The 24770-nt window shown below is 40.7% G+C and overlaps 1 protein-coding gene across 1 annotated transcript; it reads right to left on the bottom strand.

The window, feature by feature from the left end:
- Window positions 1-2144: 2144 nt before the first annotated feature.
- On the bottom strand, window positions 2145-23192 carry CSDC2 (cold shock domain containing C2). The gene is made up of 4 exons (XM_087723227.1): window positions 23038-23192; window positions 8528-8721; window positions 6035-6157; window positions 2145-3856 (listed from the first exon to the last, which is right to left on the bottom strand). Exons 2-4 carry the CDS (start codon window positions 8701-8703, stop codon window positions 3694-3696), a joined length of 462 nt encoding a protein of 153 aa, XP_087579353.1. The 5' UTR covers window positions 8704-8721; window positions 23038-23192; the 3' UTR covers window positions 2145-3693.
- Window positions 23193-24770: the final 1578 nt, after the last annotated feature.

Genomic DNA, 24770 nt, shown 5'->3' with positions numbered 1-24770 from the left:
TCAAGGAGGGATAGGCTTGAAGCTGCTGGTATTACATATGTGCAGGAAGTTCCTCTGACTGTCACAGGAAGCACATCTCATAAAGCAAAAGGAAAGTGGCCTCCTTCAGATCTTCACTTCATTGGATTTAAGAGAAGCTGCTGCATCTCAAGGACAAGTTCAGAAAAACTCTCCCTCTATATATATAGATGAATGATAATTTCTTTCAAAATCAATATACTCCATTTTCTCCTGCAAGTATGGAGATTTCTTTCAAAATAGACCATTGGGAATGTTTTATTTGGATTTTTAATTGAAGGAGGCAGAATATTCCTGTAATTAGTCACTGGCATAATGAGGACAGACATTTCAGGAACAAGGGAACAAAAATGTTCCACAAAATGACCTTAACCAACTTTTTTATAGCTTTGCTTGGAAAGAATTTATTTCTTAACACAAACACAGTTGTAATAAATCCACACAGACTTCTTGGAATATGTTAATTAACAGCATATTGGGAACAGGGGGGGGGAATGTTAGGGTACCGTTTTATTTCAGGTTCCTTATAGACAGAAACAAATTCCGGAAGAACTAAGTTGCACTCCATTTCTACCCACATCGGGTTTAAGGGAGAATATTTTAAAAACTTGGCTGTAATGTAACATCCATTCAAGAAAGAACTGTATGAAAGCCTTCTCTACCTTGCACCATCCAAGTGTATTAAAGTGGCAGTTCCCAGAATTTCCACACAATATGGCTTTCCAGGAGTTGTAGCCCTAGCAAATCAGAAGGGAATTAATTTGGGAAAGGTTGCATTATACCAATGTTCTTCAAACTTGGCAACTTTAATATATGGACTTCAGGTCCCAGAATTCCCCAGACTGGCTATGGAAATTTGGAGTATGAATTACACATATTAGAGTTGCCAAGTTTGAAAAACACTGCATTAGATTGGCATCCTTACAGCTAATTCTGGTATCATTTGGAAGTCCCCAAATCCTTATGGCTATGAGGGCTTTCTCTTTAATCTTTTGGGTTGAAATATAAATAGAGTACTCCACACCCTCTTGCTACCTTGCATGAAATTTGCCATAAATCTAGGTTGGCAGTATACTGTAGAACTAAACTATCTGTGTGGGGTGTCCCCCTTGAAAACTAAATATGAAAATTAGGCTGTTTTCAAATAACTATTTCTACAGAGCAACAGCCTATCCTGAACCCTCCCCATCTCATCTCACATCTAAGTGCAAGTTTATAAAGTATCAAACGGGCTGAAATCCCACAAATAAGAACAGTAAAAGTATGTTGGACAGACATTCACACACCCACACACACACACACACTCATTAAGGACACTGGAAATACATCCCAAATACAAAAAGCAGATATTTTATAGACACCAGTTTTATTCCAGCATACTGCAGTACCATTATGTTATAGGCTCTATTTTCAGACTTCATTTCATTCAAGAACGCTTCACTAAATCCCCAACTCTCACATTCTTACTTACTTCATTTACTTATACACCCACCCACTAATTCCTAGAAGTATAGTGCTTGCTTCCATGCATTAATTTTAAATGTTACTATCCATGTACATCTTTTCTCTCCAAGATCATGCAACTTCTGTGTGGCACTGCCCATATGCTTTTAACTCAGCAGACCATACAGTTTAGACTGCCTGACAATTCCATGCAAGTTCTGAGAATGTACATGGTATTTTGGGAAACTCTTCTTAATGCATCTAAATCAATATTGTGCTTTTAAACAAGACCCTGTGTAACCTGGGCAATTAAGATGTTGGGGAAAAGACTGGATAGAATTGGAACAACTGAAGGACAATACTACTAGATACCATTTATTTAATACTACCCATTAATCTTACCTCTGATGAACATTTCTTCACATCTTCTACACATAATCCTCATTCTCCAGTCACATTGAGGATAATCATTAAAATGTTGAAGTTTGGACAACAGAAGGGAGAATGGGAGAATTAGCCTAAACATCAATTCTGAGGAAATGTGTTGTGAAAAGTAGTCAGAAATGCAATTACATGCAGATAATACTGAAACCTACATCTGTGAAAGTGTAATAAATAATAATTTTTCAAGCAGATCTTCATGGCCAGAAACTATCATTCATAATATAAGAGGATAAAACAGATGCTTCCTGGTGATTTTATTTCAGATTTTCCTAGCATAATACAGACCAAACGAGTTGGAACTGCACCTCGCAGTAACATCTGGAGACACTATGTTAAGAAGACCATTCTAGTCCCTTTTAATGTTAATAATAATATAATCTTCTAACAAAGAAAGCTTCATCTGCAGGGGATTTTATTATTATGTATTACTTTTAGTAGACACAAATGCAATCATGGGCAATACTTAACACTTTATATGAAAAGTACAATGTCAACAAAATAACACATCTCAGTAGAGGCTGAATTCTAGAATACCCTTGGACACATACTTTTTAATTGCAATTAATGGGAAATCATATATTACCATTCCTCTATTACATTTTGCTACCCTTTTAAAAAACAGATGCAACTTAGTTTACAATTAAGAGGAACAATAAGAAAAGTTATTTTTAGGTATAATCTAAATGTATATCACAACAGTCTGGAAGCAAGATACTGCTACAGTTCAGGCTACCTGGGACAAACCACTGTGGTGTGCATGGAAAAAATTAATTTGAGATTAATATTTAGAAAAGTTCCTTCAGCTACCTCCAGCAAAGAATTATTTGCAAAATTTACTGACTCCTTTGCATGACAACAAGCAGAAGATCCTGATTTTGGTAAGGTAATAATAATATCTTTTATAAGACCAAAAAAATCCCTCCACCCATTTTAGACATATCTGAACAAAACTTCACAGTGAGTTATTAATTTGTCTTTATCAATGCTCCTTCCTTAGCGTTATATTCTATTGGATTACTGAATAATTATTTCAGACCCTGTGCATGAAGTGTTTTTGAAAGAAGACTTGAAGCTATAGCAATAATTATATACACAAGTGATGACCAAGCCATTGATCTCAAACTCAGCCAAAGATAAATAGAAATGTAGAGAAGTGTGATCCATATGCAGGAGCAAACCTATAGGCTCTTTCTTTGCATATGATTATACATGTAAGAAATACACACAACACCCCAAAAAACAAAAAACAAACTTCAAGCATTCCTGCAGGTGATTTAGAAAACTCTGAAAGAATGAGAGCTTCACCATGTTTGGACCATACAGAACTGTGCCCTGAAAAATACTATTTCACTGAATGCCTGTTCTGGCTGAGAAGGGTGCATGATAACACTGCAACAGCCTCTGCTGAAGATGGAAGGGAAATTTTTGTTAAAGGGATAGGATAATAGATAATTTCATTACTAATTTGTTTAGAATAGAACCAGATAAACATCACTGTGGCCAACATATACTACTTTGATAGTAGATTTCTTTTGTCCTATTGGGTACAGTCAGAAATTCATGACTTAAGTGTAAATCTACCCAGCAACACTTTTCCACTTCTTGCTTGCCCTTCTATAACAAAAAAGCACATTTACAAACTAAGATTAGATCTTAGAAAAGACAAGATAAAGTTGCAAACATGTCACATAGCAAACAAAAATTGCCAGCCTGGCTCTTTCATTGCTCCAGTAGTTCCACCACCCACCATATCATTCAATTCCACTTCCTTCAGGCTCAGGAAGTAGTTTATGAGCCAATTATTTGGCCTGACCATGTCTCATGCTTTGTATGTGGTGCTAAATGAGTGAGCACCACCTCCACAGCCTGGAACTTCTGATTCTTTGGTGGGATGGGACAGATTTTATATGTGACCACATCTCCTTCTACCGGGACATATTCCCCCTCAATGCTGAAAAAGAAAAAGAAGGAAAATTTCAGAGTTCTGAATAAAAATATGGTGGAAACAAATTGATGTAATCAAAACTTGTCAGACAAGGCGTATCAAATTTTAAAACAACTCCATTCCCTTTAGGAAGCTTCAGTGCATCAGTATCTAAATAAGCAATTGCTAAAAAAAACTAACATACAGAACTATCAAAGAAAACTATATAAAATTAAAATTCATAATAGGATGTGAATTACATTCCTCCAAACATGATGCATTTTGTAGCACTCTAATTTAGAAAGAGTTCTGCCATCACAGCAGAATTAAAATGTTAGGGTTTGGAATATTAGCCTAAATTTATTTTGAATAATATTTTCTACTGCATTTATTATGAAGCACCTTTTAGCCAGCCAACAAAAAATGGTTAATTCAACTTCCTCCAGCTACAAAATTTACAGCAAGATTTCTTCCTATTCTGTGGAAATCCCTATTTTCAATCATGTACACTGATTTCTGAATATACTAACTGACCTTTCTTTGTTGAATAATTCACTGTATAAAAAAAAAACACCACCTCTCTTGGTGGTATCATAGATTCTGAATAAATGAAGAACAATGTATAACAGTTAGCAAACACAGGACAATACTTAATAATTTGACCTTTAGTCTCTTGACCTGCCTCTGAATTTATCTCCTTTCAGTAGAGTGGGAGATTTCTTTTAGCTTTTAGGACTTGGGATATGGAGCAGGGATCTGCTCTTAGTATCAGCTTGTCTTAATAGAATACACATAGATTTCCCTGTTTCAGAAAAGGGCCTACTTCCCCAACCCACCTAGCTGAAGCTAAGACTACCAGAAAGATTGTCTTCTAGAAGATGAGGTTAATGGGATTTGATGAGTTCAAAGACAGCAATTACTAGAGTTAAAAAAACTGATAAAAGAAAATGGTGAATGATCAATGTGACAAATCTTGCAGCACTGCAGAAGCAGCATATGTAAGAGTGATCACAGAGATGTTCCTCATCAACATCAGCTGCCTATGTACTGTATTAGCTGTTAAATCCTTTTTTTCAAGACCTCTTATAAGAATCTCAATAGTTCTTATCCCGCTCCAGATGCCACAAGACTGATTTGTATTATTGTTTAAGGGCACACCAAATAAAATGGTCTATAAGCTAAAATGGTTTCCACACTGGTGGCTAGAAAATTAGGAGATATTTCCATTTCTTTTTCAAGCACAAAGTTGCAGCCTTTTGATTCCAAGTAATCAGTGCGGCTGTAAGCACAGGGGCTTCTTCCTCATCTCCACTAAGACAAATTTGAAGAACCACAGTTCTGAAACATAATGTGCTTCACTGTCATGAATGGGCCAATTGATGGGGGGGGGGGGCATCTTGCTGATGTATCACAAGAAACCTCTGCTCCTTTCTAAGAGAAAGCATTGATAATTCAGCCTCTTAGCTGTTCCCTTTATATACTTAGCTGATATAGAAAATAAGAATGTCTGTACTACATATACTCTACTACAATAAGAATGTCTATATGCTTTTTTCTGAAGTGTACTTTCACCTTGATCTGGTTTACATATGTTTTGATCGAAATATTGTTTGTCTATACCACTAGGTGCCACTCATTCACCTGCTGTGAAAGTGCCTTCAGAACCAATCATACTTTTCCTCAAGTTGATTGATACGGAATATTGATGGGACCATTTGTGATGGGACCATGATCCTTGCACTGACTTTTTAAAAAAATTGAGGAATCTATCCCATTAGACAGGTATTGTATCACCAACTGGCATTCTTTACCAATGCAATGATTGAGCTACCTTCAAATTCTCAAAACAAGGGGGACAAATTGACTGCTCTGCATACCCCAAATATGTATACATGTGTTTGTAAATCTTTATCCTGCTACAAGTGACTCAACAGAAAGCTTCTGGAGAACAGTATTTCCTTATAGAAATTGAAATGGAAGGACTGCAACACAGGTGGATATAAGTGATTATTGTATTGGAGTATGTAGAGAAGTAGAAAAAATAGAAAGTTCATCTTTTTTTCTGTCAGTATCCATGTGTGAAAAAATGTAGTGCATAAGAATAGAATAATGTCAAAGTTGGGGTGGAGAGAGAAAATAGGGATCCTGACTTACAAACACATAAGCCTCTAAAGACATCAATGTTCCGTTCCCCATAGAACTCACTCAGAAACATGTACAAATATGTCTTCTGTGCCACTCTCTGGAGTGATGAAGCCATGGCCCTGGGAGCGGGAAAACTGCTTACATACACCTTTGTAGATGGGACCAGCAGAAGCACGAGCCGTCCTAGGAAAAAAAAAAGAGAGGGAAAAAAGAAAAATGAAAATCAAGCTGAGCTATTCTTGTATTCAGAATAACAGAGTTGGAAGGGACCTTGGAGATCTTCTAGTCCAACCACCTTCTCAAGTAGGAAAGCCTATACCATTTCAGACAAATGGTTGTTCAATCTCTTCTTAAAAACCTCCATTCTTGCTTATGAAGTATTACCTTCATTAACAATATGCTTCTTCATGAGAAGGATGCTTAAAGTGAGTAAAATATAAACAAAGAGTAATTATGCTATAATAGGCAACTCTGAAAAACATTTTTGATACACCTTCATAAGACCAGCCAATGTATTGCCTTAGTTTTTTTTATTTATCCACTTTTCTCTTTTTGAAGGAGTGCAGCCTCTTTTCCTTGTAGTAGCTTTGTTCTTTTCGCTCCTTCTCAATTCTTTTTTCCTCAGCGCCTCCATTTTGTCCTTCTCCCCTGTTGGGGACTACATTTCCCAGCCACCCCTTCCAGGGCTACTTCTTGTCCCAAATCCGGAGGAGAAGCCCCAACCAGTCAGCCAACATGAAAATGCTGCCAATAGAGGAGGCTACAGCAGGATTACCTGTTGCCAGCTACTACTTTGAATTCTTTTAATGTTTGTAGCTTCAATATTCGTATTTAGCCAACCTGACTTCCAATAGATTCTTTTTCAATGGTCCTTGATTTTTCCAAGCATTAGGATTTATCCAGTGATTTATGCTTTCACATTATGTGTTCAAAATGTAAGCTTCAGATTCGTTATTAATATTGTAAGTAATTCAATTTTACTTCTACTATTAAAGTGTTCCTCTTGCAGCCCAAAGTATTCTCAAACATTTTTTTCAAGCACCATAATTCAAAGGCATCCAATTTTCTTCATTTCTGTTGCCTCTTGCTTGAACTATTTTCAATATATCAACACACAGTCATTTCACCTTCTTTTGTACTTTCTGCATATTAGGATATTTCTATTTTGTTCCAGCTTTACAAATGTTATAGCACATGTTACAAACATCACTCCAGAATTTTCATTTATTATATCTACTACATAAAATCTATTATTTACCATCATTGCTGTTGCTGACATTGTATGTCATTAGTTTGATGAATGTTTGTTTTCTTTAATTTAAACTATAAAGGATTCATGATGTGAGATGCAGTCATATCAGGTCTTGTTTTTGCTGGCTGAAATCTTTGATTTTGCTCACAGCATATATTTTCAGTCTGATTCAGTTATAAATCGTTTATATTTTAAAATCTTTTAATTACTAAAAGAAGGAAATTGCTTTAAATATTAAATTGCCTCGGCAGAACTCTTTTAGTTTGTCTCCTGCTTTCTGTCTATACTGAAGCCAACTTTCCCATTATTCCAGATGTTATTTCAATTTTAGCCCTGTAATCAGCTATAACAAGAATGACATTTGAAGGAAGAATAAAGCACTGCATATTATCACAAAACTATTCAACTTCTACTTCCTCTGCAACTGGGGAATTGAATCACAATATTGTCTTTGATATGAATTAATAATGGCTATCCCACTTTTATGATTTCTCATCCACATTAAATTTAATACTCTGATGTAAAGTGACCTATTTCAGTACATTCCAGTTTGTTGATTCCCACAATGTCAATATTCATTACTGACATCATCAAGTTTACCTTGATTTATGGTTCTGATGTTCCACAGACTAATGATAGTATCGTTACTTCCACTGTAACTCTGTGCATCTCAGTGACAGGACATTCTTTCAACCTTAATCTACAGCAGCAGCAGCGGTACTATTACTACTTGCCCTCTATACTTCCCCAATAGCTTACTGTATTTGATACCTTCTAACCTAGGCATTCATCTTACAGTATATTGTCTTGACTGGGAATATCCATTTGGTTTTCTTGGAAGAGCATTGAAGTTAGTTGCCATTTCCTTCTCTAATGGAATGGAATAATTTGATTTCTCATGTATAACCTGCTCCCATATGTGCACTGCCAAGATTAAATACACTGAATTGGCAATTGTATAACACAAAATCATGGATTAAACAGGGTTATGACCTGATCCAAAAAGGTTCTTATGATTATTTTAATGAAATATTGGTACACTTTGGTATTCTCATTGTGTGGGGAATGAAAAATCAAAGTTATAAAAAAGCAGCATTGCAAACATTGTAATAGTCAACTCTCTCTAGGATCATAATGTGTAGACAATCAGGAGAAACAGACGAGAATTACCTGCACCTGGACAAGGATAGAGATACAATTATGATTGTAATTCCTCACTTCTTCCAGCATCAGCCAATAGGCTCCATGTCCTCAAATTCTAAAGTAAAAATCCATACTTCTGGTCAATTTTGGATACTTACGCAGAGTAAGTCCTTGTTCTTTTTGTAGGAAGAGGGCTGGGTAAATCCCGAAGAAGGTGACTACCCCTCTCACAAATCCGGCTTCCCTCTCTGTTGAATGGGAAAATAGGCCACACAGGTGACTTTGGAGAGTGGAGAGGTGGTACTGTAGATTGAGATGTCTGATCAGATGACATGGTGGGAGGATCTGTCTTCTGGAATGAGAGAATCAGTGTCAGTGGAAAATTAAATGAGCAGCAGTGCTCAGCTTTTAAGTCTGACTTGCAGCAGCAAAGGAATAAGTTAGGATTGTTTTTTAAGTTCATGGTAATTTTGATGAGAAGCTGCAACAACATTAATGTAATTCCTGAAATAATTCAGTGTGTGTATACACACAAACACACATGCAGTATTGATTTGATAGATAGATAGATAGATAGATAGATAGATAGATAGATAGATAGATAGATAGATAGATAGATAGATAGATAGAATATCCCATCATCACCCTGCACAGATTAACTCATCTCCAGAACCAAATGTCTAGCCGACAAAGACCACCTGAAAACTGAATTACACACTCTCACAAACATATTAATCTCCAATGGATTCCAAAGGAAAACAATTACCAACCTAATCCAAAGGGAGACTCCCCCCAAAAAACGAGACACAGAACAGAACAACGGCATTGCCCTCCTCCCTTACATCAAAGGCACCACAGATAAAATCAGCAAAAATCTCCACAAACACAATATCAAGACAGCTTTCAGCACTGACCAAAAAATAGCCAACATCTTAAGAAACCCCAAAGACAAAATCCAGCTAGAAAACCAAGGAGTCTATGAAATACCATGCAAAATCTGCCCTGCAAAATACATAGGACAAATGAACAGGGGAATAAATGCACGCATCGCAGAACACAAGAACACAGTAAGAAAAAAAAGAAAAAACTTCCTCCCTTTTCCAGCATCTTAAAGCTACAGGACCTGAAATTAATTTTGAAGGAACCAGGTTAATCTCCAAAACTGAACACTTCAAGAGAATAATTATGGAAGCTATCGAAATAGAGAAACACCCCCACAACATGAATAAACGTGATGATATCTCCCGCCTACCAGACATCTGGAAACCAGCCCTGGTAAACAAACAAGCCCCACCCATCACCCAGGCCATTAAAACACAAAACAACAACGGACCCACAGCCAGCACCAATCAGCACCAATCTACCAATCATTATACAGCCACACATCCAACCCCTGATATGCCCAAATATGGGAGGGAGCATACTGCTACCCTTTTCTGTCTATCAGGTCACTCTGGGAGCCATCCAGGCAGAAAGCCATTTTTTTATGCTGCCTTGTTACATTTGTGTTGCAATTGTGCTGATAAATAAAGGGAGACTAGTATAGATCTATTTCAAGCTATTTAGCTCTCATCAGCTAGCCATACTGGGAATTGAACCTGGGCTGTACTATATATTAGGCAGTTATATTAGCCACTAAGCCACAGGCTCTCCTGGCATCCGTGGTTACCGTCACCCAGTCTGGTGTTCTGAAGACTTCGCCCTTGGTTATCGCCAGGGACGTCCACCAGATCAGTGAGCGGGAGACTTCTGCTGGGAGAAGGACCTTGGTCTGGGAACAGCTCCTACGCCTTCGCTGGAAAGGCAAAAGGAACTATTATAGGTCTCTGGTGTGGAGGCGAGCCCAAGGGACAATGTCAATGGTGGAAACCATGGTTCCTAGCAGTTTGGACAAAGTGGCTAAGGATACCCCACCTCCCATGACTACCTGGGTAGCTAGCAGTCTTAAGGAGAGCTGTCTTTCTGGTGACAGAAAAACCCTGTCCTCCTCTGAATCTATCAAAGCCCCTAGGTGGATTAGACTAGTGGATGGGTGGAGGTGGCTTTTGGCCAGGTTCACTGAGAACCCATGGTCCCTCAGGATTGTCATAGTGGTATCTAGATCCCTTAGTGCCTCCTCAAAAGAGGATGACTGTATCAACAGGTCATCTAAATAACATTGAATCCTGACTGGGACCAGTTTCAGATGCGCTGCCAGGGCAGCCATTACATTGGGGAAAACTCGTGGGGCAGAAGACACGTCGAAGGGCAAGGCCCGGTATTGGAAGTGATGCCCTAGGTAGCAGAACCTGAGATACCTCCAGTGGTCCCGAATGATTGGAATGTGTAGATAGGCCTCTGTGAGGTCTATGATGAAGCGGTTCAGATATTTCGGGTCGAAAAATGGTCCTCCAGCCCCCTGATGCTTTGGGGATTATGAAAAGGATAGAGTAATGCCCCTGGCCCTGCTGGTCTAGAGACACTGGCTGGATGGCTCAGATGTCCAGCAGGTGCTGTATGGCCTCCTGCATCAGTAATCTCTGTGCTGGGTTATTTGAAACTGGGCAGATCCGGAAAAACTTTGGGGGGCTGGAAAGGAACTCCAGTGACAGGCCATGCCTAATGGTGTTCTGTACCCACTTATCAGAGGAGGAGCGGTCCCAGCGATCAGTGAAGTATGCAAGCACCCCCCGATGGGATGTGAATTGGGTTTAGAATCAGTTTTTGTGGAAGGAGCGCCCCCTGCTGCCTCCTCTGCCCCCTCGAAAGGGCCACTTCTGCTGCCTGCCTCTCTGCTGTCTATCTGAGTATCTCTGCCTCGCAGAACCCCCCCCCCCCAATATTGCCTGGCACCTGAGTATCCCGAATCTGAGCCCCGGAAGGAATCCTGACCCCGGAAGGAGGGCCCGGAATCTTGTCCCTGGGAGTAGGACTGTCTGGGGTAAGGCGCTGTCCTGAACTGTCCCTTCTTTGGAGCTGTGGGAAGCACCTTCCTCTTGTTCTTGTTCTTGACCAGGTAGGGGACCAGAGCTGCCCCAAAAAGGGCATCTCCTGTGAAAGGAGCAGATGCTAGGTGCCACTTGTGGTGTACGTCTGCCTGCCACTGTCTCAACCACAGCAATCTATGAGATGCAATGGCTGAAGCGATCGCCCTGGAGGCAAACATGGCTACGGACAAGGTGGCGTTGCCGAAAATTGGATGGCTGCCACCAGTTTGTTGACGTCTTGGTGCGCTCTGACCTCGGTGATGGAGATACATTGCTGCAGCTCCTGTAGCCAGAGTAAGGAGGTCCGGTTGAAGAAGGAGGTGGTGGTGGGCTGCCTTCACCAGCCAGGCAGCTGCTTGATGTCCCCTTTGGAGGGTGAGGTCCACCTTCCTGTCCTCCAACTTCAGAGCCTCCTCTGGTTCCCCTGGCAGAGTAGTGGGGGTATGCAGTGTCAATATTGGAGCATCAATGGAGGACTGAGATAGCACCCCGGCCGTGTCCTGGTCCACATTGAAGAAGGTCTTGTCTGTGGGTGTGGGTCCCACTGTGGGGGCTGCCCATTGGTGCTTGACCGACTCAAGAAAGGCCTTGGGGGTCGGCACCATGTCGGTCTCAATGGCCTGCTCATCAAAGATGGTTTCTGAAGAGAACCTCTGGTGTTGAGGTGGTGCTTCTGCTGCTCTGTTTCCAAGCTTGGCAGCTGCCTTGGCCTTGAACAGGAGTGACTTATACAATGAGGGTTGGAACAACCCGGTGAAGGCCAGCTTAGGAGAAGGCATGTCTTCATCTTCGGATAGTTTATCCTCCCTAACTTCCCACTCCTCGCAATCCAGGTCACTGTCCTCTTGTGATGAGGCTGCGGAACTAGAGCTGTCTCCCCCCTGGGTTTCCAGGCCCTCTGGTATCCTAGGAGAGGATGCCACCTGAGGCTGCATTTGTGGCTGCTGAAATGCTGCTGTCATACATTGCTGGAAGGCCCACATCATTAGGTCCTGAAAATTGGGGACCCCTGGGGGGGCTTGCTGGCTGGAACCCATGCCCACCAGTGTGGAGGGAAAACCCAGAAATGGTAGCCCTGTGGGCACGTCTGAACCCAGGGAAGCCATATGTGGGAGGGATTACCACCCCTGAAGAAGACCCCAAAGACCTGATGTGTCAATAGGGATCCTTGCTTGCAATGTGGGTGCCTCCCCTGTGGCCCCGCCTGTTGCAGGGACTCCAGGGGCCTTTCCATTCTGTCCCAGGCCTGGGATGGACTTAAGGCCACTTGCTTTTTATAGAGCTGCTCCAGCTTCCTGTGCCTTCGCCTTTCATACTTAGAGGATTTGGAAGGCTTGTGACCACCCTCTGCCTCCAGCTCCGCCCTGGGGGAAAGGTGCTTTTTCTTGTCTCTAGCCTTTGTTCCCCCTCCCCTTCTGGGCAGCCTCTGAGGTGGTCACTAACCTTGGTTGATCCTCTGCCCCTCTGGTGGGGCTGCTGGCTGTTGCTGCAGGTACTTGAGTCCTGCTGGTCTCCTCGTTGCCGCTGGGTGCCACCATCTTGGAAAACATGGCTCCTCCCAGCTTCAAGATGGCACCCACACCAGGAGACAAAGGGCGCCTCTTTTAAATCTCCTCTTCTGGTGGCTTGTGCTCCTAGGAGCTGCCGCGCGCCTCTGCCGCCAGTTTTTCTTCCTTCTGCCTCTTCCTGGTGCTGCTAGAGGCTTGGCTCTGCCCATGGACCCCCTCCAATGAGATGGGCCATGGCATTGGCGCTCCACGGCATTTGGGAAGCTGCAGTTCGCTGCTCGACCCTGCGGGGAGCAGCAGAGCACTCCGGCACCCAGCAGAGTTTCCGCGGCAAGGCTCACCTTCTGGGCAGGGATCCAGCACCGCCCTCGCTTGCTGGTGGCCCGATTCGCACCCCACGACGCTTGAGGAAGCTGCGGCTCGCCGCTTGACTCTGTGAGGATCAGCGGAGCGCTCCGGCGCTGCTGGAGCCTCTGTGGCAGAGCTTGCCTTTGAAAGGCTTGTGCCCTTTCTTTTCTGCTTGCCCGGCAGATTTCCTTTTCTGAGTGATACTTGTCTCACTCAGCTGCCTGGGCAGCATGCTGCCCCCAAGGGGGCTTTTTGGCAGGCCTTTTTTTGGCAGCTCAGGGAGCTGTCCAGCTCACTTGCAGCTGCTGCTGTATGGAGACAGATTAATCCTCTTCTTTCTTTAAAATTCTTCCAAATTATTGGAGATCCAGGATGGCAAACCGTCCAGTTGAGGGACTGAGTCGATAACTGGGTGGTGCCTGGTGGACCAGAGGCGTATCCCAAGAGATTATCTGACTCAGTCCAATTAACGAGAGGATAAGGTCAACCCATCCTGGATACTCCTCCCCTCACTTTGGAGAACAACTTTTAGGGAACAGTAATTCTGTCATCTTCTAGCTTGTTGGCGATAGCAAGCATCTGGTTTTGCTACTACTAAAAGATTTATGCATCACATGGCAAACAATATATGTCAATGTCAAATTCTCAGTGAGTCATTTCTTATAAAATGCAAGGAACAGGAATGCAACTCATTCTTTGATCCAGGGCAGACTAAATATATCAGCCTAAGGCAGTCAAGTATTGCACATTTCTTGGAAGTCCTTAGCCTTGTACACTGCAGAGCCTACCTTTCCACATGAAACATTCATAGCGTACATCTGGAGCAGAAGCAAGCCTTAGAAAATACCGGCTGAATTCCAAAACAGACTTAACCATTTCTATGGAAATACACCATCAATTGCCAAAATTTGGATTATTTGAACACTGCTCACAGTTTTAAATCTTGAAGTACCATAGAAAATTTTATTCTCACAGGTAAATAAACAATTGTCTATTGTCCTATTAAGACTGTATTTTCCTTGGTGATGTTCTGTGGTTAAACCAAGGCTTCCCAGATAAGTGAAGACACAGGTCCTGCCATTTCAACTTGTTCTTCTTTTGCCAAACAAAGGAGAGATAGCCATGACAGACAGCTAGGTTCATGGTCCTCTTTTGTGAAGCTATGCCATTCTGCTTTTCAGAAATTATTTCATCATAAAAACTGAAGTGCCAAACTGGGAGAATCTTGGAGAAACCAGAGTGTAAAGTAAGCTCTCAAAGGCTTCCATGGGAAACAAGTCAAGTTAACCCTTAGTAGAGTAGGGAAAAACACTAAGCCATAAACTATACTATACAAGTAATAACTAATTAATAGATTCACATAATACACTAAGGCAGTGTTTCTCAACCTTAATGACTTTATGATATGTAGACTCCAGCTCCCAGAATTCCACACATCTTAAATTTGACAACGTTGGGAAATGTTGGACTAAAGTAAAAACGAAAAGTTCATTACAGTAGAAAAGAACCAGGTCTTTAGGCAGCAGGCCAAGAGACTTTTCTGCTGAAGTGCTTTTCTTTGGACAAGAAAGATGGTTGCAACTTCCCTCCTTTTTGCTTTACAATGGTCTGTACTCTGCACCTTGCTCTCTTCAAGGGGAAAAAAAACAGCAATTACCCCTATTATCTCTCTCGCCAAGATATAGAGATATTGATCTCTCTTCGCCCATTGCATTAAATATAATGCATAATATACCAACTATTTTTTTTTAATTTGAAATGTTTTGCTGCTAAATATACTAGCATTCCCTCAGCACATAAAGACCGGTAATAGATGCAAAGAATCAAACCACAAAGGCAGGACATGCTAATTAATTCATTTCATGCTTGAATTCATTACCCCAAACTAGGTCCACTATGATATAACTAAAGGGAGCAAGGAACAAGAGCATATTAAAATCAGATATTAAGAACAGTAATTTTATTTATCTTCCAGGTATGCTTAAAGAGGTGAGCAGTTATACTCTAATGTTCTTGAGGATGCTACATTAGAGAAACCTGCCCTAGATGCATACACTAAATTGCTGATTGGGAATAGATTTTGCATGCAATTCAAGCAGTCACAATGTAAAAATGACCATTTAGCATAAAGATATACTCATTAGCATATCTTCACATGCTTTTATGAAGATATATTATCACACACTTCTTCCTTCAAATACCCTGGAATATTACAACACTCCCCCCTCCCCAATATTCCTATTATGTTCTTTAGGACGCTGCAGCTTTTACAGCTAGAAACAGCACTTATAACTTAGTTTCAAGGATCTAACCACTATTAATTGGGGCAGAAAATTGGATGAACAATTTTTCCAGGGAAGAAGAAATTCCCCAACAACTTTTGAATATCAGAACTGCCCAATTAACTGGTGACCTCTCATTATTAAAAAAAAAAACCCTCATGAGCAAGTTCTGTTGTGATATCTTTGGTTAGAAAGTTAGCAAATGTGGAAACTCAGACTGCAGATCAGTGGACAGAGAATCATCTTCTCTTTCACTCTACATTCATACTCCTTGATCGTCTTGCAACTAACTCAGGGCAAGAACTCAACTATCTATCTGAAAGCATTTCTCCAAAATTGCTTCTTCTTTGAAGTAATTTCTAAAGTTAACTCCATTTCATGTAATGTATTAGAATTAGAAAAAAAAATGCAGATTACTCTGATACTGTTGTTTTTTCCTGTAGCAGACTGCTAGGTATTATATCATAATAGATATGTCAAAAGATGATGAAAATAATGGCTTATCTAGTGCTCTTTGGCACCATTTATATCAGCGTGTGATCTACCAGTATTAGTTTTTCCTTGAAGGAATAAGGCTTTAGACCAGTGGTTCTCAACCTTTCCAATGCCGCGTCCCTTTAATATAGTTCCTCATGTTGTGGTGACCTCCAACCATAAAATTGGTGTCCCGGTTCCTAAGACCATTGAAAATATGTGTTTTCTGATGGTCTTAGGTGACCCCTATGAAAGCGTCATTTGACCCCCAAAGGGGTCCCAACCCACAGGTTGAGAACCACTGCTTTAGACAAAACAATTTCTCCCTCTGCTCTGTGGGCAATCATTTACTTACAGATGCTTATAGGAAGTTAGAAGAAACAGTGTCAGGTTTCACACACTGAGCTAACCATGATTCAAGTACATAATAACATCTAGTTTCTGTACTATTAACTTGTTAAGTATTAAATACATTTATATACTACTCCATATGCCACATGTATTGAGATTTACAATAAAAATGTCGTAAAACAACATTTAAAATAATTTTAAAACATATTCATTGAAGTGGGGGGGAGGGAGAATACTTTTCCAACATTCACATCTGGAAGGACTGGGCGAAGATCAAAGTTTTCAACAGGAACTTAAAATGTAGTATATTAATTATAATTATTGTCTGGTTAAACCCAAATACATTACATGATCCAAATCAATGTTTAGAACGAGCATTTTATCTCTTCTTTCAGGAAGTAGTCCTGGGTTTGCTTATTAGCCATTTTAAAAGAATGGAAAGGTACTGTTTTATGCTAGGGACTACATAGGTATATGAACATTCCTCCAGTTAGAACATTGGTTTCTCATTGCCATCTAAATTTATATTTTAGGCCAAAAATGTGACAACAGCAATAAGATAGGGATGCCAATGCCAATGGTCAGACTGTCAGGCCTGCAATTATATTCCTTTTAGAATCTTTGGCCTGCCACACTTTCCCTCTCTTTCTTTACTATGCTGGGAGGAGGGGAATAGTAAGGAGTAGAATTGTGGAATGTGTTGTTGTCATTCCTTTCTAGAAATCAAGGTCATCTTTTGTCTCTGCACCTCTGCATCTGACCGGAACTAGATGGGTGTAAATGTCAGCATGGCTGAAGAAGATTGGACCATGTGATGAATTTATGGGTGTGGGGATAAGATCATGAACTTTCAACTGGATGGAATCCCAGGAAGCTTTTAGATTTGGGATTCCACAGTTTATAGCTTTAGAAAGGATCAAAACTATTTTGTTGCTCTCTGAAAATCAAGCTAGATGATTGAGATGAATATACAATAGAAAATTCTGAAAAATATCTAATGGAGCATAGGAATGCAGAACTTTCCCTTATATGGCATTTATTATTGATTCTTATTCATTCTGGGCCCAGGATTTGTTTACAAATTCTTAAGCTTTTTTTAGTAAAATACATTTTAATATCTCTTGTCTGTATACAAAATGTTAAAAACCATCTCTGACTTGATCTTGTAACTGCTAGCCACATATCCCTTGGAAATTTAAAATGAGGGTATTATCGTGACTGCCCGCAAGAAGCAGCTATCTACCAGTTACTGCCTTCTATCTCTGAATAAACCTGTTCTGTTTTAGTTACTAGGATAATTTTTTCATAAATGTGTTAACCCTTTAAAAATGATGGATAGAATGTCCATCACTGCATGGTGCTAAAATTAATTCCCAATATTAAATATTTCCTTTGACATTCCCAAACCTATAGCCAATAATTTTTAAGGCTGCCTTTAAAACGACACAATAGCATTTTAGGTTAATGCAGTTTGTTATTTGGTTGTACAGATTTCCAATTTATCACTAGATATAGAGTTGGTTAGAATTAGTTGCCAGAGCAACAAAAAGAGTATTTACTAATGCAACATTATGGTTTAACTTTGCTAAATGGGTGTATGGGTGAATGCAATATAAATATTCATGCCTTTTGCTTCATTTTGAGTATTTCAAGCTTTTGTTAATGTCTTCTATTCATTTACTGCTAGACATCCAAATCCCAGCTGCAAAAGATGTGGAAGGTCATCCTACTATGCAGATCATATCAAGACATATTCAAACATTTGTCCCAGATAAGAACCCAGAATAGTTAGCTCCAAGGCAGTGGACCTTTGGAGGACAGAATTTCCAAAGAGTTATAATTAAACCTGCTCTTTTTGGTGATTTAGGCTTTCGGTTTTGGGCTGCAAAAACCTGAAATAGTAGATGGCAGCAAAATGACACAGAAAACTTGTTTCTATCATCTATGGTTACCAGGATTTTTGGAGCCCAGATTTGGTACCCCTACTGCTTTATTGTAAGAAGCCTTGAGTTTTGTTGAAGTAAAAATAATTAGAGACCCAAAGTCAATTCTGACAAAACCTATGTCTCTTCAGACTCATATTTTACTACAGATAGTCCTCGACTTACAATCATTCATTTAGTGACCATTCAAAGTTGCAATGGCATTTTAAAAAGTGACTTAGAACCAGTCCTGGTGCTAACAAAAGTTGCAGCATCCCCACAGTCCTATGATTGAAATTGGGGGACTTGGCAACTGGCAAGTATTTATAGCAATAGCAATAGCAGTTAGACTTATATACCGCTTCATAGGGCTTTCAGCCCTCTCTAAGCGGTTTACAGAGTCAGCATATCGCCCCCAACAATCCGGGTCCTCATTTTACCACCTCGGAAGGATGGAAGGCTGAGTCAACCCTGAGCCGGTGAGATTTGAACAGCCGAACTGCAGAACTGCAGTCAGCTGAAGTAGCCTGCAGTGCTGCATTTAACCACTGCGCCACCTTGGCTCTACCATTTATAATAGTTGCAACACCCCAAGGTCATGTGATCACCATCTGCAACCTTCACTGCTGGCTTCCAACAAGCAACGTCAATGGACGAAGCCTGATTCACGTAAAATTGCATGATTTATTTAACAACTACAGTGAGTCATGTAATCTGGCAAAAAAAAGAAGACAAAAAACAGAAATTCTTGTTCTACCATGATTGTGGTTGTAAGTTGAAGACTACCTATGCCTATGCAGGAATGTTTGTTTGTTTGTTTGTTTGTTTGTTTGTTTGTTGGATTTATATGCCACCCTTCTCCCAAAGGACTCAGGGTGGCATACAACATAAAAAAACATATTAAAAAAGTTAAAAAGGAAATTAAATAAAGTATCCAAAAACAAACCCAATTAATATTAACAATAAAAAATTAAAAATTAGATTAAAATTAACAATTAAATTAATCATTTATTTTATTTTGTTCAGGCCAGGCTGGCTTGCTGGAAAAGCCAACTTTTTAGGGTGTGTCTGAAGGACTGGATGTCGGGGATTATGCAAAGCTCTGCGGGCAGCTGCTTCCAGAGGTAAGGCGCTCCCACAGAGAAGGCTCTCCCCCTGGGGGTCGTTAGCTGACACCGTCTGGCCGACGGCACCCTGAGGAGGCCAACTCTGTGGGATCGCACTGGACGGTGGGAGGCTACTGGTGGCAGTAGGTGGTCTCACAGGCACCCTGGGCCTAAGCCATGGAGCGCTTTAAAGGTCATAATTAGTACCTTGAATCGCACCCAGAAAACAACCGGCAACCAGTGCAGGCCGCCTAAAAGAGGTTTAACATGGGAGTACCTAGGTACCCCCATAATAACCCACGTGGCCACATTCTGGACCAGCTGAGCATTGCAGTAGTCCAGGCAAGAAAGGATGAGGCATGAGTGACTGTGCACAGAGCATCCTGATCCAGAAATGGGTGCAACTGACGTATCACGCGAACCTGGTAAAAGGCCCCCCTGGTCAAGGCCATCAGGTGTTCTTCTAAACTAAGCCACATATCCAGGAGGACTCCCAGATTGCAGGCCCTCCCTGAGGGGGCTAAAATGTCTCCCCCTATCATCAAAGATGGAACAAGATGCACAAATCGGGATGACAGAAACCACAGCCACTCAGTCTTGGAGGGATTGAGCTTGAGCCTGGAGTTTGGAGTTTGTTTGTTTGTTTCTTACATCATAGTTCATGGTGTTCTGTGGTCTTAGAATATGATGCAGAAAGTAGTATCACAGCATGAGAAAGCACCAACAAAGAGATAGGTCTCTAATTCATTACTCATCATACATTCAAACAAAGATAATCTAGTAAATACTATAATCTTCTTAAGGTTTTCATTAACAAAGTTATGAAAGTCTTTATGAATATTTGCAATTTACATTGCCTGTTGAAGGCAAGACAGGTATCCAATTCTACACATTATTTGTGCATCAGGATCTAAATGTTGTAATATAGTTTTTTTCATTATCCAAGAACCAAAAAGAAGGAACATGTTGGGTGTACATAATATCGTCAGAAGCAGGTGGCTTTTTTTTGCTTTTTACTTTTTTTTAAAGAGGATCTATTTATTTAATACAGAACATCTATTCTTTGTTGGAAGATGTCTCTTATGTAACCCATGCTTTAACAACCTTGTCCATGTATATACAATGTGCGCAAAATGCTTTAAGTTGAATTGTTTTGAATTTGAAACATATTGTTCTGAGAATAAAGTACTCCACTTCAAGTGTAAATAGCTCTTTCAAGTACTTCTAAAAGGTTGTATACGTTTTTTCAATGCCCTTATAAATCACTAAAAACATGGTTAAGAGTTGAGGATCACCTGTCCTTTGATTGTTCAGGCTTATTTTGAGTTGTATATCAGTACCAAAGAAATATGGATTTTATGCTACACAGAATGAGAACCTTGAATCCACAATTCACAGAACACAATCAGTAAATTGACTTTAGACCAGAATTCAATTTCCTGTGCCTGCTTTATTCACGTTCCAATTTAAAACCAAAGTTAGATTATGGCCCATCAACTTTTAGTCTAATTTCTTGATGTCAAACTATAGGCAACACTAATTTAATAAGGTTTTTCTCTATTTTTCTTAGAATAAATCTTATAAAATTATATTAGTTATTGAGCAAGGTTTATAATGAATAAGCATTGTTTCAATAATGAGAAAATCCTTGTAGACTTTATCCCTGACACCATTTGAGCTGATAAAATAAATCCCTCAATCGCATTTTTGTGCATGTGTACGCACAGTCATAACCAATACCAAAAACAATTTCTTAATTTTTAAATCCTATCACTCTTCCATGTACCTTAAACATTGTAATACCAAGGGAAAGTTGCTAGAATTAAATAAATACATTGGTTCTTCCAATGCAGAAAGCATGTAGATACTATACTAAATGGAAGCTTTCACCTAGAGGCAAAAGTAATTGGATTTCCAAGAGGTAATTGGTTTCCACTGTCTGGCCCTTTTGTTAGATCCTTGGTTTTTAAGCAAATTATTATATATACATATTTCAAAAAAGATAAACATTGATAATTTTATGAAGATTTTTTTTAAAATTCATGTAATTCTAGCAAGCAAACTTGTCCTCTTTTACTAAATGGCTCCATCAACTAAAGATGCACACTTAAAGTGGGGGAAGGCCCTGTCTTTATCTTAAAGTGCCAGGAATGAATTAGAAAACAGACTTTTGGCCCCCAACTATATCTAGCTATATAATGTTGCCTTGATAAAAACAAAAGACCCCTCCTTCAAACAGATCAACATTTTAAACTATAGCTAGAGTGAGTACAACAAACTAATTAAGACATATAAATCCAATCCAAGATAATGTTCCATGCATTATCAGCTAAACTTACCTTTGGTCCACAGAAGTATGGGGCATAATCAATGTTAAATCTTAAAACTGGCACACCTTATTTTTACTGCAACAGTTACCGTTTGGTGGTCTATTTTAGATGCAGATATACACTCTCACAAGTTTGTGTATGTGTGTGTGTAATTTACTAATGCCACAAAACAACCTCTCCAAATCTAGTCCCTCAGATATGTTAGATTTCTCCTCTTAATCTCTAGTCTGTTCTAAAATCTTGCCATAAAACATGGTTATAAATCTTAAAGAAAACAACAACCATAAATGTGTGATTAATATCACATTTTTATTTTGTTGTGGGTCACAAGTCGTTCTCTTATACTTCCTTCTTTATATGTTCAGTGCTACTGAACAGTTATAGATTAAATTATTCATTCCTTTCCTAAAATGGTAGAGGGTCAATGCAAGGGAAAACATAATCACTTTCACTTCCATGTTAGAAATTTGTAGCAGGACTGGCACTCCTTCAAAAAAGGGAACTTCTATACAAAAGGCATCTTTACAAAAGTGAACAATTTTTCAAACTGGGTTTCCTCCAAGGGCTACCACTCCCCTACACAAAACAATCAGTCGCACCCTTACAGAGGAGCCATAGTTAAAACAGGCACATTTGCAACCCCTATTTCATCTAAGGCGAGATGAATGCCATCTTTATGATCTGAATACAGAAACCTCCTCAGTGCTAGGAAACCAGGCATTAGGAGGCAAGTGATGGGGGGAAAGCGATGAAGACCAAAAGGGGTGTGGAGAACCGAATTATTTCACAAATCCTACAGGCCGCCTTTATGGTTTTTCTAAGGCAAACACACAACCAATTACGGTTTTCGCATCACTTCCTCCCCCTCCCCACCGCCCTCAAATCCTGGCCCTTTGCCGCTTGCTCCCCTGTCAAATTGTATACCCTGTGAGGGGCTACAGCCGATTACTACATATTAAGGAAAACCCCTCTTAGCGCTTTTATTTTGGGGCCAGAGCTCCTTTTCCTTCGGAACAAGAAGCAAGAAAGGCGTCCCAGCTGATCCTCGCTTCAAAGAAACAGCGACAAACGGCAGGCTGTTCAAAGGCATAATATACGTGCACAAGCACGTACACAGACGAGTAGGACGGGTGGGGGGGGGGGTGGAGATCCAACGCGACCCTTCGCGCACACCCGAAATCTCACTCGGCTGTTTTATCCATCAGGCTGTTTTATCCCCGCGCAATGCTCCTCAATACGAAGCCCACGCATTCAGCTCCACCACCTCTGAGACGCTCATCTTTCCCCCCTTGTTCAGCTCCCGTTTTCCCCCTTAACGCTTCCCAGCTGCAGTTTGCAAAAACATCCTCCTCGCCTCCCTCCCGGGGAAACCATCCCTTACCTTCGCCCAAGCGGTGTTTGGGTTCCCTCACACGACGCTTTTCCTCGGGGCTTCGCCTTTGCGCTTCCCTCGCCCGCTTTGATTAGGATTTTTCCTCCTCTCTCCTAAACTACCAGCAGCCGTTCTGATGAATTTAAAGGACCGGGGCGGGGGGGGAGGGGGGGAGAGAGATGGAGAAACCTCCCCTCCTGACGTCAGAATAGTGGAAGGTGGGCGAGGTTTGGATGGCGATTTGTGTACCAGATTTTAAAGAGACTCGGCTTGGCCGGGTGGGGGAGAAGGGAAGAGGAAGGCTGCGTCGTCCTATGAGTTGCTTTCATTCGCGTAGACAAACAAAGCCTTTGCTGCGAGAACTTACCAAATGCAAATGCTCAGCCTCTAGAGAGTCTGTAGAAGAAAACCTGGGCCGGAACGGAAGAAAATTTTGTCAAAAGGAGCCTCGTGTGCAGCTTTCCCTGGGCCTCGAAGCTTTGGCCTGTTACTGTAGTGTAGCAGAAAATGCTATTTTCCCATCCTTTCTTCTGCAATGAGATTCATCTACCAGTCTGGTTGAATGAGTAGCCTGGCCACGGGGGAGGGGGGAGGGGAGAGAAATCGCCTTTGCCCTAAGCAACAAAGTATCTTGAGATGAGTTTGACCAACAAGAGACCCAGGCAAGTTAGGGATAGTGAATACATCCAGTATATACCAGCAACCCATGCCTGGGGAATATTTCATACTGGGTAGAAAAGGGGAGGTAGATCTCACACATTCGCTAATAGCTGTATAGAAGAGAAGATGGCTTTATTAGGATTTGCATACTATATAAAGGTAATGTTGAAAGAAATGTCCTTCTGGGTTCAACTCCAAGTGGGGAAGAAGACACTGGAGACATGGAGGCTGCTTGGAAAGATGGTTTATTGTTGGACAGGGCCACATGGCTTGAGCCCTGAACAGAAAAGGTGATCACATGTTTCAATGTTGATGGAGAAGAAGTGAAGGGCTGAGGAAGGGGCTTGCTAGGCTTTTATACCCTGTTCAGTCCCACCTCTCTGTTTCCTGTTCCTGTGTAAGAAATGTATTCTGACTGGTTGTCAGACTCCCATGGTGCCATGCAGGGGGCTACTCTCTAGGCTGTGATGAGTTCTCAGTTGCCTTGTGGTCAGTTGAGTAATATCCCTTCCCCCTACAGCTGCAGTGAGGAGAAGTCTTTATTATGTAAAGTGGGCTGGCCTGGCCATCTTAATGGCCCATTAGCTGGGGATGGGCAGAAAGCTATAGGCAACTATTCTGTCTTTTGAAACATGTTTCTTTTCACATCCAGAGAAATATTCTGCCTTTTCAATATTTCCTAGGATATTTCATTTTTCTGGGAGAGGGCTGGATGATAACTTCCCACAGTAAGAACCACCCAGGTACTGACATTGCCTTTCCTACACAACCTTAAAAAGCACACAGATCCTGCACTCTCTTGTGGCTGATCAATTGGCTCAATTCCAGCCATGGCTGATTGTTTTCATATTAAGATTCCTTGCCAGCTGCTATTATGCATGTTCAGCGTTCACTCTGAAATAAGCACTTGGCCTTATTTTCGGGGAGGGGTCTTATTGTTTTTGAGGTGCAGGAGGTGGCAAGCATAGTCACTCATGGCTGCTGCTGTGTTGCAATATTTTCAGAAAGGGCTTATTTTTGGGAGAGGTCTTATTTTCAGGGAAACAGTGTGTATGTATGTGTGTGTGTGTGTGTGTGTGTGT

The sequence above is a fragment of the Thamnophis sirtalis genome, unplaced genomic scaffold (genome assembly GCF_051295495.1).
Source record: "Thamnophis sirtalis isolate CommonGarterSnake01/CBP01778 unplaced genomic scaffold, rThaSir2_p1.2 scaffold_9, whole genome shotgun sequence".
Classification (NCBI taxonomy): domain Eukaryota; kingdom Metazoa; phylum Chordata; class Lepidosauria; order Squamata; family Natricidae; genus Thamnophis; species Thamnophis sirtalis.
Note: the sequence above shows the minus strand (reverse complement) of the source record. Positions and strands in the feature narration are given on the sequence as shown.